Source organism: Melozone crissalis, unplaced genomic scaffold, assembly GCF_028551555.1.
Source record: "Melozone crissalis strain CALT ecotype California unplaced genomic scaffold, PUWL_Pcris_2 ptg000005l_1, whole genome shotgun sequence".
NCBI classification, from domain to species: Eukaryota; Metazoa; Chordata; class Aves; order Passeriformes; family Passerellidae; genus Melozone; species Melozone crissalis.
The window spans coordinates 40,149,756-40,166,399 of NW_026535783.1; the positions used below are offsets into that span (position 1 = coordinate 40,149,756).

At 37.1% G+C, this 16,644-nt stretch overlaps 1 protein-coding gene across 1 annotated transcript in view; it reads left to right on the top strand.

The window, feature by feature from the left end:
- Positions 1-16,644, top strand: part of MLLT3 (MLLT3 super elongation complex subunit) — a 120,887-nt gene that overhangs the window by 98,577 nt on the left and 5,666 nt on the right. Inside the window, exons 7-11 of the mRNA XM_054287210.1 lie at positions 1,547-1,625; positions 5,265-5,397; positions 6,913-7,012; positions 9,905-9,976; positions 10,533-10,604. Coding sequence (XP_054143185.1) covers positions 1,547-1,625; positions 5,265-5,397; positions 6,913-7,012; positions 9,905-9,976; positions 10,533-10,604 — 456 coding nt within the window. The remainder of the gene's footprint in view (positions 1-1,546; positions 1,626-5,264; positions 5,398-6,912; positions 7,013-9,904; positions 9,977-10,532; positions 10,605-16,644) is intronic.

The window sequence follows — 16,644 nt, forward strand, 5'->3', positions numbered from 1 at the left end:
TTTCAAAAATGCTTGATTTTCAGAGCCGTGTCAAGTAATGCTGCAGTGTGTTTCGAAAAGGTTTGATGCTGTGTAGTGTGTAAGAATCTCTCTTGGTACTCTGAGTGGGTTGTGTTGTTGTTTGGGTTGGGTTTTGTTGCACAGGATTGATTCAGTTGTATATAAGTGGCATACACACACAGAGGTACAGAGTTTATATTTTGACTGTGTGTCTGTGAGAACTGGAGCTGATGTTGATTTAAGGAGAGCAGATGTTAATGGTGTATTCTGTTGCCCAAATAGGCATCTCTCATCGTGAGAAAAGGCAACAAAAGGCAGTAAATCTGCCTGCTCTATTATGAAGGGCAACAATAGATTGATTTATGGGGAAAAAGCAACTGTTAGGCTTAGATAGTGAAAACTGAGTTTTACAGACTGGATATTTCTGCTGTCATTTTTGAGAACAATTTTGTTCTGTCTTAATTGTGAGGCAAGGAGAGTCAGAAAATGTTGGTTAGCCTGGATAACACATCATGATACACAGTTGTATAAAATTTAAAGTGTAAGCAGGTTTAATTTTCAATAGTAGATCATTATTTTCTAAACTGATTTTCACTGTTCCTTCTGTATGGCCACTTCTTTTGTGTTCTCTGTTAGCATCCCCTTTGCCCTCATACCAGATTCATACTTTGTCTCATGTACACAGATGAGTGTGCAAGGATGTATCATTGAGTCTAGGAATCAGCCAGAAAGTATATGGAACATGCAACCTGGCAGCAGGAAGAAGACTCTTCAGTAAAATAGTACAGAATTTTTCTATGAAGTAATAGATATCCTCATTAAACTAGAGGGAAATTTACACATTTTAAACAACAGTAGGAAAAAATTTGTGTAGAACTGTTTGTTAAATAATACACACTGATTTTAATAGCCTTGTTTAAAAATCCAGTTCTCTTTTGTAATTGGTAAATTCTAGATAATTTCACTTTGTAACCAAGCATACCTTCTGATTCAATCGCATTTACAATCTGTGGAGTTTTGATACATATGAAAAGGGTTAGGAGAATTTCAGTCAAAGCATAAAAGTTTCATTTGAATCCCTATATTAAGACTTATTTTCTAAGGGAGATGAAAGAAAACTGTCTGAGGTTTTCTGGCATTTAGTGTGGTCTGCTCGGGTCTTTTGTTTTTCAATTCCACAATGTCATTGCTAATTTGAAAAACATTGCATCTCTAGTATGACAATGACAGAGATGCCTTAGGTCCATTATAAACTCATTTAGTCTTTCATGTTGTATAATCTTTCAAACAAGGCTTTGGAAACTTCTTGTTAGACTTTAGCAAAGAACTAGACATGATGTAGTAGTGTGTGTGTATGGTGAGTGCAATAGTAATTTCCACAATGTTTGCCTCACTGACACCTGAAGTTAAGGTCTTTGAGTACTATTTGGCCCCACAGTTTCTTTTTCTTGACAGAATGTTTTAGGCAGTAACTAACGATAAGAGTTTTTCTAGGCAAAAGAATGTCTCTTAAAATGTTATTTATTTTCTTTTTTTTTCTTTTAAGTCTGAACAGCCCAGTCCTGCCAGTTCCAGCTCCAGTTCCAGTTCCAGTTTTACACCATCTCAAAACAACAGACAACAAGGTATCAGTAAAGGAAAAGAAATTGAAATGAATGTGTGAAATGAATGAGCCAATGAAAACAGAACTCATGGCATCTCATGACCTCTTTTCTTCTGTGTTTCACTGCCTGAACTGGCCGCAGTTTTGATTTAGAGACTTTTCTGCAGGTTGTTTTCAGATGTAGCTATAAGGGCAAAATAAAAGGAGAGAAATAAACTGGTAATCTGAGAAAAGGGTATGAATATTGGCTGTTTTGAAGGACTGAATACATGCCAGTCACTTAACAGAGGATAAACCCAATAGAGCTTTTGTTTCTGAGTTGTCCTTCTGCAGGGTTAGCTAGCATGGCACCTGGCTCCACCTGAAGCCCTGGAAAAGTGTGTTTCCCATGGGCAGCTAACAGAAACCCACAGATGTGTTTATGTAGACCCTTTCAAAGGCTCTGAGCATCCCATACTACTGGGAAGTTTTAAGAGCACACAGTATTTACTTCAAATACATGGCAGGGAAGGATGATGGTTAGATTTAAAGTTTGCGTTTTGATTTTCTGGCTAATACTTCCAGTTTACTTGAAACTCAATAAAGAATGCAGTTTTCTCCCTGGACACTTTGCCAAGGCATGTTTTCTGTAAATAAGCTGATATTCATTCTCCATGATCTATTAAACTACTTAGTTCCTGGTTGGCTTCCTTCCCTGGTTTACAAGATTGTACAACCGATACATTCTTAATGAGTTTTTGTTTTATTATTCGGATAAAGAGCATTAAAAAAGCAGTCTTTGACTTAACAAAATTGTTTGTTTTAGCCATTTGTATTCCTCAATGGTAAACTTGATTTAGGGTTATGACAATACATTAGTGCCTCAGGCACACTGACTTTAAGTAGATTTGTACATGATTATGTGATGCATATCTGTCCTAGTGCCTTTCTGTAGGTGACTGGTACTGATTTTCTGATGTTTTCTGGCAGTATTGTGCCATGTGAAAGAAGGCAAAAGCTTGAAATGAACGGTGGTAATGACTGGCTTCAGGCAGTTAATATTTACCTAACAATAAACAGATACACTTCCTGCTGAACTCCCATTTTTATTCTCACAAAAACATTAGTGGTGTGAACTGTCCATTACAAGCCAAAAGACTTAGATACCCTCTTCTGCATCTGTTATCTTTGCTGGGAAAAAATTTAGTAGTTTCTTCTGAGCAGACTGGTCCCATCCGTGTTTTCTGGATCATAAATAAGACGTATCACAGATTGTCTTTCAGTTCTTCTCTAGAATAGGTGGGAGATTTGTCCTCCAGTGTGAATAGCTCTGAAGTGCAAATGGTCTATGCATCTTCTCTTTTTTGCAGCTGTAAATAGTGGTTTCTGCTTCCTTCTGGGAGTTCCAGAAATAAGCATGTTTATTGTCCAGGCCATGCATTTGTATATCAAAGGTATGGAGCACCAGGCATACCATGGCATGTTCACGATGTATGTTGTGCTCTGGTCAGAAGCCGTGCTTTTCCCCTCACCTGGAAGTTATTTGCTAGGGCTGTTGCTCTTTTTCGGTTGCATTTGGACTCCAGTGCTCACTTGTGTCAAAAAAACACAGCATGAACTTTTTTCACCTCTTTTTGCATAAACAGTGGGCCAGCTTGAGGTTCCTCAAGTTCTTCTGTCCTTGGGGCTTGCTCTGATATTTATCTATTCCCTTACGAAGAAAACTTGCTCATGGGCAACTCCTAATTTTCAGTTTCTCCTTAACTATTCTGATATCTTAGGAGACAACAACTTCACAAATCTTTACAAAGGTGGTTATGGAATTTTAGAGTAAGTGTGCAAGAAGCAGAAGCATGTGCTATCCATGCTAGGAGAAAAAAAAAAGACCTAAAAATTAGTGCTCTGTGGATTGGTAAAAAAGTCTGCTGAAAAGTTAGGTAGCAATGCGTTTTTCAGACTCCCAGACATGCTCCTACACTAAGTGAGAACTTGTTTGAATGACTAGTTGTTCAATGCTGATGGGGCTGTCAGTGATGGATGTATCTGAGGAGTCCAAGTTTTTTTTTATTACTGCTTCTATAAAAGCCCTTTCCCTCCTTCAAGGGTCAGATGGTAAGTTATTCAGTCAGACTACAAGTTGTCATTTGCAGCTGAGCATTGTCTTCCTGAGATTCAAACAGGGACAGAAAATGGACCACAACTCAGCTGCTTCTACATATCAGCTGTGGGTGCATGGACAAGATGTACTTCCATAATGTCACCTATACAAATGTCTGGTCAACCAGGAATTTGGCCATGAGGACCATCTGGTTTTCTTTCCTAGGGTGTGAAAACAGAGAAAAGGCTCATTTCTCTGAACTGTCAAAATTGTGCCAATTTACAGAAAGTTCTAGGGCAGCCTTAGTGATAAATCATTCCAAACAACAGCTTGGAAGTCACTTGCACAAAACTAGTCAAAATGCTTATGGCCTGAACTTTGCTATATCTGTAACAGTCTATAAAACTGTCCTCCCCCATGAAGGGAGCCCTGTCATACTCATTATCCTGTTATGAGTATGACTGACAGATGTCTCCCTTCTCTGCTGGCAGTGACCAGGGAGGACAGTCCTTGACTCAGTTTTGCCATTAGCAAATAAAGAGTTGAAAGCTTCATCTCAGGCTCAATGTATTCATGTTAGTACTGTGTTTCTTGGGCTGAAGGAATTGCAACCATAATAGTAATTGCTGTTCTTACAGCCATCACTGGTGCTTTCAACTGCTGTTTCATGTCTTAGATGGGCTATACTTCATAGTTAAATGTCCTATGGCACCGGGACATTTTACTTTCTTCCCTCTTCTAATCTGCTTTTGCCATTCTTATTTCAAGTAGCTGTAGTGTTACACTTCCCAGCTCTATTAAACATATTTTTCTTTCTGTAACTGTCTCTTAGAGTAAAACGAGTAAAAATCAAAACCCAAACTGAGCTCAATGCAGTTTTGTGAGCAAGTTAAGTTAAGTACCTTCTTGCTAATACAGGAAAAGTGATAACATGGTGTTGGATGATATTGGTGCACTTCATACTTATCAACATGGGTGAAGTAGTTACTCCACTTGAAATTGACCCTGAAATAATAGGAACAGCTGAAGATAATATACATAAAAACCAAGAAGACAAAATGACTGCCTTGTACAGTACAATTTACTCAGAGTGATTTGTTAGAACCAACCTCTCATACATGGATTAACCTAATAAATGTACTAATACTGATCAGTATGTCCCTGTAGATCTTAACTCACATATAATGAGAAAGCAAAAAGTACTAAACCCCAGCAATACAAAAGAAGCATGCTCTTAGTAAGCATACATTTTATGTCAATTTCTCCTGTGGTGACAGTATTTTACTTACTTCAGCTATGGTCCAGGGTGCAAATTGTTCTAACACTTGAACACGTGAATTGTCATTGTCAAGAGTAAGTCTGTTGAAGCTGACAGAGTTGCTCATGTGAGTAAAGATTCATGAATATATGGACAGGTCCCTGCAGTATAATCATCCAGTGCATTACTTAGTTACTTAGTTTGTTTAGTTTTTAAGACTCTCCTCTCTCAGCACTGTGTGGGGGAGATAGTTTTTAAAGCTGGGTAAATTGCCCAAAATACTGGGAAGTAAACTTCGTTGATTTTTATTGTCTCTGTTGTTTCAGGTCCATTGAGAACTATAATGAAAGATCTGCATTCAGATGATAATGAAGATGAATCAGATGAAGCAGATGACAAGGACAATGACTCTGAGTTGGAACAACCTGTAAATACACGAGGAGGAGGCAGGAGTCGCAGGTGAGTGTCCCGTGATTGAAAGTGGCCTGCTGACCAAGACATGTAGTGCTTGTTAGTAACAAAGCAAGGTCCGATGTTCTCAGAGTGCTGAGTAGCAAATGGGCAGAAAATTCACTCTTTCTAAAGCATCTGCACATAAAAGAGCCCTTTTCAAACACTAACACAAGTAGCCGTTCCTGATACAAACTCTTCCTGTACTAATCAATATGGTTATGATGATCCTCATTTGCTTGACTTTACTCAATTTTATGTGATTGTGACTTGAGACGAGGAGTTATAATTACTCCCTGGCCTAAATTAGAGAAAATTGTCCTTCAACTGTTGAATAAGCTATTCTATAGATAGTCACAAGACCTCTTTGCTTACCAGTTTTACATTAAGCTGTTAAATTGAATCCAAATCAATGAAATTTGAATTTCAAGTAAATTTTGTGCTGCATAGAGTAGATAATGCATAAAAATGCATCAGAGGGTAAAGCAAGTGTCTGTCAAAAATATTTTTTAATTTTTTATTTTTTAAAAGAAGCTTCTGCATCCTTGCTACAACATTCAGAAGGCATCCCAAAACTCATCTGGTGTTCAGGCAGCTTGAAGCTCCATCCAAATGATGTTCAAAGTTATGGAAGAAACCGAAACTGTGTCTCTCAAACATTCTACATATTAGGTTCTTTATGTAATTCAGAGGATTTTCCTGTTAGAGCACAGCACCTGAGTGGCAGTGTCAGCTACTGCTCGAATGGGAAGATAACAGGAAAACTTTTATGAATGCAGCTGCTTCCTTTAGCAGCTGGAATCAAGGAGAAAAAGAGCAAGATGACTAGCTGTTTGAGAACTTGTTGTCAGTGATTGTTTAAAGGATTGTTTCAAGCTCAGCTTGTCTCCTGGTGTGGAGATTTTGTTTCAGTTTTTTGATGGAACTTTAAGGCTATTGTTTTTCTGCTTCATTTTGTCTCAAGTAACTAATGGTTTTTCCCCCAACAAAAAATATTTTCTGTTGTCCATAAGTGAATGGAAGGTGAAACTGAGTAGGAGCTGGGCTTTTTTGTGATCTCTTCTGAGATGCTAAGTTTTTAATCAGGAAAAGCTGTGCTAACTTTTGACAATAAACAAGGAACTTTTCAGTAAAACATGTATTTAGGTGGGATGTACAGCAGTTTGGAAGGGTTTTAGGAGAGCAGAAAAGTGTCCCTAAAGGCCACTTTCCTTCTTTGACATAGCTGTGAACTGAGATAGGGAGAAGCAGTTGAATTTTGTAGGTGTTTAACCATTTCTGTAAAGTTAGCTGCTGTTAACTCAGCCAAGTGCAGACAGGCAGCCTCCTTCTTTGTGCTACAAAGAGTTTTTTCCAGAGCGCAGCCCTGCTCAGATGCCTCTCTTCCATGTGACCTTGATGAACAATAGCCTGCTTAGCAAGGGATTGGTCATTGTACGTCCCTACCTCAAAGTCCAAGGTTGACTTACCCCATTTGACAGCCCTTTGTCTGCAGATGTAATGCTGTGGCTCTTTTTTCTGCAGGGTTAGTCTGAGTGATGGCAGTGACAGTGACAGCAGCTCAGCTTCCTCACCGCTGCGTCATGATCCAGCACCACCTGTTCTGAAAACCAGCAACAGCCAGGTAAAAAATGCAGTTTGGCTTTGTATTAGCAGCAGACAGAGTTAGCATCAATCTCAAGATTTTATTGATGCATCTCTTCTCCTTTCTCCCACCAGTGTTCATCTAGAAAGATACGGTATTTTTTTTACTGCAGTGGAAGGCACAATAGTTTTTACTTTGCATCAGAGTACTTGTTCTAGATTTTTAAGAGCTAACATTATTTCTGAGGTAGCAACATAGGGTAGTTTGGTTTTTCAAAGAAAATAAAGTAAATTACCTAGAGTTGCAAAATACTCCAGGGACAAATGAGAATTAGCTTTTGGGTAGTACCTCTCCCACAGTAAGTATAAAATTAAGTATAAAAACTCACATTATTTACAAAATAAAATACACCATTTTTCAGTTATTTCAAGGAGACATGATTCATTCCTAATGTCAATTGCATCATATGTAAAGCTGTTAGGACACATATTGGCTACTTACAGTTGTGATATAGGTAAAATGGTGTCTATGTGCACACAAGTTTGTGGTTTAGAGGGTGAGCTTAATAGGTGGGTCTTTTCTATATCTGTTTTCTATAATTGCTTCAATAATTTGGCAGATATTATTTATTTGCCTTTATTTTTCTATTAAGATTTCCAGCACAAGCTATAGTACAAACTCCAAATATTAGCTAAATTCAAATACATTGTGGGGAAAAAACCCCCACAAACTAGGAAGTACTTTGTGCACAGAGAGAAGGTAATTTCATGTCCAGAAAATATTCTTATTTTCTACCACTGTAGGCTCTTCCAAGTTGTCTATACAAAAGTTACAAGTTTTATTTAAGAGATAGACTTGAAGTCAAAGAGCTGTCTGTAGGGATGAAGAATGTTGCATTTACTGACCACATAAGCACAAGAAAAATAAAAAATCTGTCTTGTTCACTTGTTGTTTAATGAAGACTGATTTCTAAAGAGCCAATGCAATTGTTAAGTAATTGTAAGTCTCAATATCAGCAGCCCACTCAGTCACATCTTTTGTGTTCTTTGCCTCTTGGTGATATAATAGAAGGTCTATCTCCACATTCAGAAACTCCAAACAATAGCTGTGTGTCTGCTAAAAAAAAAACAAACCTTCACATACCTTCTTCCATTTCTTTAAATGAGCTAAATTTTGAGCCTGATTTTTGAGCTAATCGGGCTGCAAGTTGGAAATTTTGGGAAGCATTGTGAGAATTCGAATTGTGTGAACTATAGCTACATTTGAAATCTCTTCTTGGTACCTTAGTGCTGCTTGCCAGGATGATCTTTTACTGATGAAATCAGGTTTGTTTTAACCAAGTTCCTTTATAGAACCGAAGAGTTTGTATTTGTATTAGCTTTTTCAGACATGATTAGTGCTGTATCTCATCTATAAAGTGCTTAAGATGTTACATTTAAAGTGCATATCAAGAGCATTGTAAGGAAGCTGCTTTTTAAAATACACTGTGTTCTTGACAAAGTTCTATTTGAAACCAAGAATTTTCTTCCTGTGAAAGCTATAAATGCATTTAAAAGGTACTGAATCCATGATTAAAGGCCTAGTTTTTTGTAGGGTTGGGTGGGGGTTTTTTCAAGAGAAAACTTTGCTACTGGCCTACACAGCAGTAACCCTAGAGGGTGTTGAACAGAAGTACTAGAATTATTCTTCAAAAATATATGTTTTGAATCTGAACATTCATCACTCTTGGCTAATTAAATCAAGTAAGGTTAACTCAGATCTGCAGTCTCTTTCTCTAGATAGGAAAATAACTGTCTGCCAGCTGTGTTCTTAAGATGCTGGGGAAGACATATGCAATTTAATCATTTGTACCAAGAGAAGGAGAAACAAGCGAGGACTTGGGGGAAAATGTCAGTAAGGCTTCTAGAAGACTTGTTCTTACACACTTTATTTCCTTGTTTTAATTACTGAGTTTTATCCTGTGTTGTGGCTGTTGGGTATGGTTTTTGGAGTTAATCATGCTGGTGATGTTAGTCTCACTTTAAATGAAATGTAAAACATAATCTCCCATTATCTGTGATTACTTGGTTTTCTTTGATGTTTTTCAGAAGAACTGGTTATATTATAGGTTAGGAATGATATGGTGATATTTCTTTTAACTTCAAAAAATTGTTGTCTGTTGAAAAAATGGAAAGAACAATCAACAGTTCTTTTTCCCCCAAATATTTCTGCCTTTAGTTCTAAAAGTTTCAAATCAAGCATGGTGTCCTGCTGCTTGTTGATGTACTCTTCTTGAATCTATTTCAGTATCAGATGAAGCAATCTTGGCTTGTATGAGTGATAATAAATGGGTGTGAGTGGCATTGAAGGAAGGGTACCATATAAGTACAAAATTACTGCCCATCACTTCGTTATTCAGTTATAACTCATACAATCAAACAGTCACTCATACACTCACTCAGTCAAACAGTCAAGGACTGTTTGAAAACCTCTGCTGTCAAAGAAAAGAGATAGTATTGAGGGGGGAAAAAAGGAACAGGAAAACTACTGTGATAATGTTTCGTTTCAAAGGCACTGGAGACACCCTCAGCGTCGTTTAGTGTCTGCCAAATCACCTCTTATCCTCCCAGCATGTGAAAGATAGGGGGGAAAAAGCGTTGAGAAGGCTTTAAGTGATGTAAAATTCCTACTTTTAAGGATTAGTAATATCATTATCACCTCATTCCAGTATGTCAGCTTTTTCTGCTGTAAGTTACTGTTCTGAAAAGTACAAGTAAGTACTTTCAGAACAAGTACTTTTCAGTACTTTGTTCTGAAAAGTATGAGTAAATTCTATGGATTAAAGAATAAAAAGCTCAGTTTTGAATTTGTTTTATTAACAGCTGAATTTTTCCATATAGAGTTGTATCCAGTGATGCATTTAATTTTTACAGAATTTTCTTTATTTTCCAGATTTTAGAAGTGAAAAGTCCAATAAAGCAAAACAAAACAGATAAACAAATGAAGAATGGGGATTGTGATAAGGTAAATAGCAATGAGGGAGCAATAAAGTACTCCAGAATATGATACTACTACAGCAATAAATACTATACTACTGTAGCAATAAGCGACTCCAGAATATGTGTTTACCAAATACCAACCTTTGTTACAGAATGAAAATCTTAGTACATCTTTGCTTTGGATTCCTTTAGGTGCAGATCTTTTTCTGTTTTCTTTCTATAATTCTCGTGTCTTCTCTCATATTTTGAATTTTTTTTCCTTTCTTTTCAATCAGGTGATTTGGCAAATTTCACCAGTTGGGACTCTTCCATCTATTTATTTTATCTACTGTCCACCATAAGTTTGTGCTGTGCTTCACAGAGAAATGAGATGTAGATGAGAATTCATAGATGTATTCCTAGCCCGCAAGTGAATCAGGGGAAAGAAGAAAGTCTATTTTCCAGAATCCTTTCTGAAGGCTGTGCGTTAGGAAGTGGCAGTGTGATTTCTATTTCTACTCGTTTTGAAGACATCTGAAGTTTATGAATACATTGCTATGACTTAATTAACAAGTTGTTTATGGGGGGGAATTTGTTTCTAGGCATATCTTGATGAACTAGTAGAGCTCCACAGAAGATTAATGACATTGAGAGAAAGACATGTACTGCAGCAGGTGAGAAGCATTATCATGCACTATCACAGTGCACTCATTGAAATTCTTAAGTCGCATCTATTTATATTTTGCTTTTATTTAAAACTCTGTAATCAATTTTAGTTTATTCGTTAAAAACTCTGCTATCAATTTTCATAGCCTTCAAGCCTGTATAATCCATAGAAGTCCTTTACCTCTTATACTGCAGTTTTGGGAATTTAATATTAAGTGAGTAACTGTGTTGTCTCTCTAAATGGCAAATTATAAAAAAAATGCCTGAGATACATTTTTCACCAGTTTGTTGTTATGTTTCTTAACATGCTGTATCAATAATTATAAAAGCAGGATGGGAGAATGGACATAGCTGTGCACTGTCACTTGATAAAAATCTTGTTGCTTTTTTCCTGAAAATGACCAGCTTTGTCTCAGAAACAATTGAAGTGGGTTTTTTCCCATGGGAAGCAGAAAATATAAAATTCAATGGAAAGCCCACTTTGAAGAAAAACATAATATATTCCTTGAATCTTCTGAAGTCTTAGAATGCATAAAATATGAAAGTGTCCAAACCAAAAAGGCTGCAAATTTATTGAAAGGTTATGCAATGGTAAGAGCAAAGAAAGTATTCTTGGCTTTCGGTGGTATTGTCAGGTACTGGATTGGATTGAAAATTGTGAAGATTAAACAGTAAGCACTGTCAACAAAGTAGATGCAATTGTAGCACAGACGGTTTTATTATGTTTTAGAGATGTTGTAAAGAGGAAAATTTTTGCCACTTCTAAAAGATTGCAATCACTTGTCAAATTTTTCTACTAAGCTTGTTAACAATATTTTGGAAGCTCCAGTATTAACTGCTTTGTTAGTTCAGGCTCCATATTGTGAGTAAAGATGAGAAAACTATTGAGAGGTCATGGAAAAGGAAAATCTTGGTTAAGGATATTCTTAATTAAAGATGAAATTTTGGTAGCTTTGTCAGATTTCGTCTTATAACACACAGTGATGCATATTGGTTACCCTTCATATTTAATGTACTGTTGCCTCCCAAGTTTCGTTTTTCTACAAAGAGAACCAAAGCATGCTTTCAGAATGGTAGCAGAGCCAAATTTTTATCTACATAGAGAAATAATTTTGAAGGAGGCTAAGATATAGGAATTGCAACACCCTATTCACTTCACATTGTTCACTGATTCTCAAAGAGTTCACATTAAAACTGAATCTGGAAAAGACACTGTTTTGTAAAAAATCCCACTTTGTCTTTGCTCCCTGAGCACTCATTTCCCCAGTTGTCCAAGGCATAGCTTCCAAATGGTATTGCTGCTGATTCACATCAGTGGCCAGTACTGCTGTTACCAGTGCAGAACTGAGCCACTGTCCCAGCCTGGACAGTCAGGACATGAACTCAGCTTTCACTGGGGCTGTTTGGACAGCCTTCAGACCATAGGGCTTGCATGGCTTATTGTGGAATTTTGGAAAAGAAAATCAACTTCAAAACGTTTTGTACAGAGCAAATACACAAACAAGCAGGAAACCTTCTTTTTTTCCCCCATGATGGTGGTCTAGAGCTTTTGAAATCCTGACAGGATAAGCCTGGAGTAGCCAGATCTGACTCCATAACTGAGCCTGATCTGAGAAGGGGCTGGGACTAGCAAAATCCTTTCATATTGGAATTACTAGGCCATCCTAAGAAATACTTTCCAAGTAAGTAAAGTGCTTCAAGTCGAACACCTCATTGTCTTTCTCACTGGCAGCATTTATTCGGTGATGAATTATTTGTCTTTGTTAGAAAAATAATGGGTTTGTCCACTAAATTGTGTTAATTCTGATATTAGAGTACTGTTATAGTAAGCTTTGTGGGAGCTTACTAATACAAGAAAAAAGTCACGTGAAAAGAAACATAACTGAGCTGGAAATTTAGAGTATCCTAGTCTGAGTAAATGAAAAAGAGCAGTATACTCTTGTTGTGTGTTTTAAACTAAACTTTTTTTTCCACTCTTAAGACAATTTGTCAAACCAGAGAAAGCATTTATTCATGAACTTTGCCTCACAACTTGCATTAGGAGTGAGGCATTTTAATGCTGCAATCCATGATTACTTATACATTATTATTTACATTATGAAAGTTTGGTTGATGTAGAACTGGTGTTGCCTTCCTGGGGGAAATTGTTTTAGCAGACTGTTTCCCGTGTTTCAGAGCGTTTGCAGGCTGTTGGTACAGCCCAAGTGAAAGCTGTATTTATGGCCAGGCTGTGTAGGCTGGGACAGGGATTCAGCTCTTCTGGGAACACCATGATGCTGGCTACAGAAGTCTACCAGGAGTGGGTGGAAGAGCCAGATTACTTACCTATTAGGCTGTCTGCACTAGTGAATGGTCTACGGTGCTGTAAAACAAAACACAGCTTAGTTTTAAAGCCTTTAATCCTTTAACATTCTGCAACTCATTAATTCATATGATTTTATCCATTTATAGAAATATTATCCCAAAACTGAATGGATAACTTGCACAGAATCAATGCTTCTCTACATTACAAATAATCTGCCATCCCATCTTAAATGTCCTTACTGCTTTGCAGCTATGTAGTTAATGTAAAATACTTCCAGTGTGCACAGAAATTCAAAAGGTACAGAGCTGAGAAAGTCTCTAGGAATTAATATGAAACTTCTATACTAAGAAATACATAGAGATTGTAGGAAGTACAAAGGTGAGCACAGCAAGGTGTAAAACTGCATAATGGAATTGTGTTACTGCATGAGAAGAGGGATCAAATGCAAAAATATGCAACAGAAAACTGTAGACAGCTGCAAGAGTTTTAGAGGTGTTGGTGTTGAAGTGGAATGGTGATGGAGTCATGTGTTCCTGAATGGCAGCTGTCATCTTGTTAGTTTGTTAGGGCAGGTAAGTCTCTTGCACAGAGACTTTCAAAGACTTGCAGAAAAACAGTGAAGACATTGATATAGTGTAAAAGCATGGGCTTTTTAAACTTACATCAAGGGTCATGAAAAGGATTTTCTTTTTCAATTTTTTTTCCAATCTCAGTTGTTACCAAGTCCATAGGCATGACAGCAAACAGGAATGCGGCCAAATTGAGAAAGGAGAAAAATGTATCTTTGTAAATGTGGCTCTTTCCCAAGAGCGGCATTCTCTTTGAGACACTTTGTTAAAGGAAGCTGAGAAAGAGAGAAGACAGGAGAGATGCAATACTACACTGCAAGTGCCTGGATACATAATTAAATAATTCTGATGTTAGGTGCTACTTACAAACATACAAGAATTGCCTGAGAGGGACAAGATACATGAAGAACATTTCACCAAGCAATCAGTCCTGTGAGCAGTTTTTATATGAATATTGGACTGTGGCAAGACAGATGTTGGTCAGAAATCATGTTTACAAAGAAATTCCTCTACCACATCTTTCACTGTAAGGAAAGAGGTTGGAATTCATAGTGACGAGGCCTTTCTCTTTTTCTCTTTTTTTCTCTTTTTTCTCTTTTTTTCTCTTCTTTTTCTCTTCTTTTTCTCTTCCTTTTCTCTTCTTTTTCTCTTCTTTTTCTCTTTTCTTTTTCTTTTCTTTTTCTTTTCCTTTTCCTTTTTCCTTTTTCCTTTTTCCTTTTTCCTTTTTCCTTTTTCCTTTTTCCTTTTTCCTTTTTCCTTTTTCCTTTTTCCTTTTTCCTTTTCCTTTTTTCTTTCTTTTTCTTATCAAATATTAATGCAGCATGTCCAATACATTCAAATGAATTTGGCTGGCTAAAGCAGTGTTTCTAACTCTGCATTTTCAGTGAAGAAAATGTTAGTGCTACCCTATGAAAGGCAGCAACATTTCTGTTGTTGTTTTTGTCTTGTTTTCAGGCATCAGAAGTCATATCTTCAACTCGAAAAAAATCCAAAAGCCAGTGCATTAGGCAGCACAGGCTTAAGGAAGAAATTGAGAGCTTGTAGCATGGCTGAAAACTAGGTTGCCCATGTTCTGAAGGTGCTTAACTTCAGATGGCAACTATCTTCTTAGAATTTGCTGCCAGGGGCAGCTTGGGGGTCTGGAACCTATCACATGGCCTAAAACGCTCCATAAATTGAAAAATGACTGTCATTAGTTGCACTTTGACTTCCTTATACAAACACACTCATTTGCTTGTTTAAAAGCTGATAAATAGTTATACTATGATGGATAATGATGAAACTGAGCTGGAGAGACATTATGTAAACAGAGACGTAATTTACTGCGGAAAAGCAAAGCTTATACAGCAGGAACAAATGGGATATTTTGTTCTTTGCAGCCTGAGCTTTTGGAATAAAACATTTTAATGCTGTGTTTTTAATGTTACAACTGTCAGATTTCCTAGCAGCTAATCTCAATATTTTATTCTTTTTGAAGAATTTCTGAATAGCACAAAGATGCTATATGCTAATACTGTAAGTCATGAATTCCTCATTGACTGGCACACAGGCAGGTGTTTTTCATTGGGCTGTCTGGGTTTATCTTGATACATTTTTGTACACCCATTAAAGTCTTTGGGGTTCATTTCAGTCACTTGCCAGGTGCCCAGACATAGCGACTGTATCTCTTGGGGGCTGGATATTTAAAATGTTTGTGTTTCCCTTGACCTAGAGCTTAAAAGCCAAAAGCAGAACTTGATCAATAGAAGTCCTTATCCATTTCTTAAAATATGCAGCACTGTTTAAAAATACATGTGTTAACACTTCCGCATAATCTTTGTTTCTAAAATCAAGTATATTGCAGTGGGGGTTATTAGGGGTAGTATTCTTCCACAGTAACACAAGGAAGTGATAGACAGAGTTGTTCAATGTAGCTGCATTTTCTTGGCCACTGCTTCTGTAAACTTCTTGTGCAGCCATTTATTTGTCTCAGTGGATATCAGTGGATATTCAGATAGCAAGCCCAAGATTAGATTCTAGACTTTACAAAAGGAGGCTGGATTGACTGCTTACCTTTGCTTCTCTCTTAGACGAGGCTCTAGAGAGTGGCAAAAAATGAGAATAATAATACATATCAAAGTTTGTTTCTGGTATCAATCAGTTTTTTCACGCTCCATTGTTTTTTTGCCTCATGTCAATTGCAGAACAACAGTAGGGGATGAAAAAGTGTTGCAAGAATCTGTGAACCAACAAGTGGACAAATGAAGTTAGTAATTTTAGATTAAAAATTCCTATATGGAAAAGAAGTTGAAAGCAAGAGGTACAAATTTAAACTATGTGCTAATAAAAGCGAGATTTTTTCCAGGTGCTTTCAGAATTATGGGCAGCTGTAATCCAAATTAAGCAGATTTTATTTTTATATTTTCCCATCTTTGAAAATAAAGGGTAATTGAAAAGGGAGATTTTTATTGTAACAAGCATTTCCCTTTTATTATTTTATCTTGTATCCATTCTATTTTATCTGTTCTTGGTTGTGTCATTCCATGCCTGACAATACACATTTCATATTTCGTTTATCGTTTACATAGTCTTTACTTCTGTGGTCTGAGAAGAAAAAATATCTGTTTATGTAATGACATGGAGAGTTGAAATCTACAAAATATTTAGTTTAAATTAATTGTTCTTTGTGAAGTTGGTTATTGCTAACAGATTTGTCTTTTTAAGGTACATTCTGTAACCCATGTGTGCATACATGTGTATCTCCTCCAGCTGTGGAAAAGGAATTGCAGTCAGAGTACTAAAACTCAAAACAATCAAGGAGTATCTCACAGTAGTGTTTCAGTGGAGGTGTATGTGGAAGCCCCAGAGCTAAATGGGTTTCCAATTGGAGGTTGCAGACAGGATTTGGAGTGTAGCCTGAGTGCTGCACAAGGGGTGGTTGGAAGGACTGAGAAGAGCAGTGTTGTTCTGGGAGTCCATGAGCTACCCAGAGGCCACTGCAAGGTGGAGTGCTTTTCTGTGTGCCCTTGGCATGTCTGTCTCTTGGAATGAAACCACACGTAAGAGATTTATAACAGCCATCATGTGCTGGCACTTTGTTAGCCCTCTCTGACAAATAATGCTTTGGCTTTTCAAGATGTTCAGTGTGGTTTTTTTTTGAGGTAGGTATGCATCCCAAAACTTAAAATGTCTGAA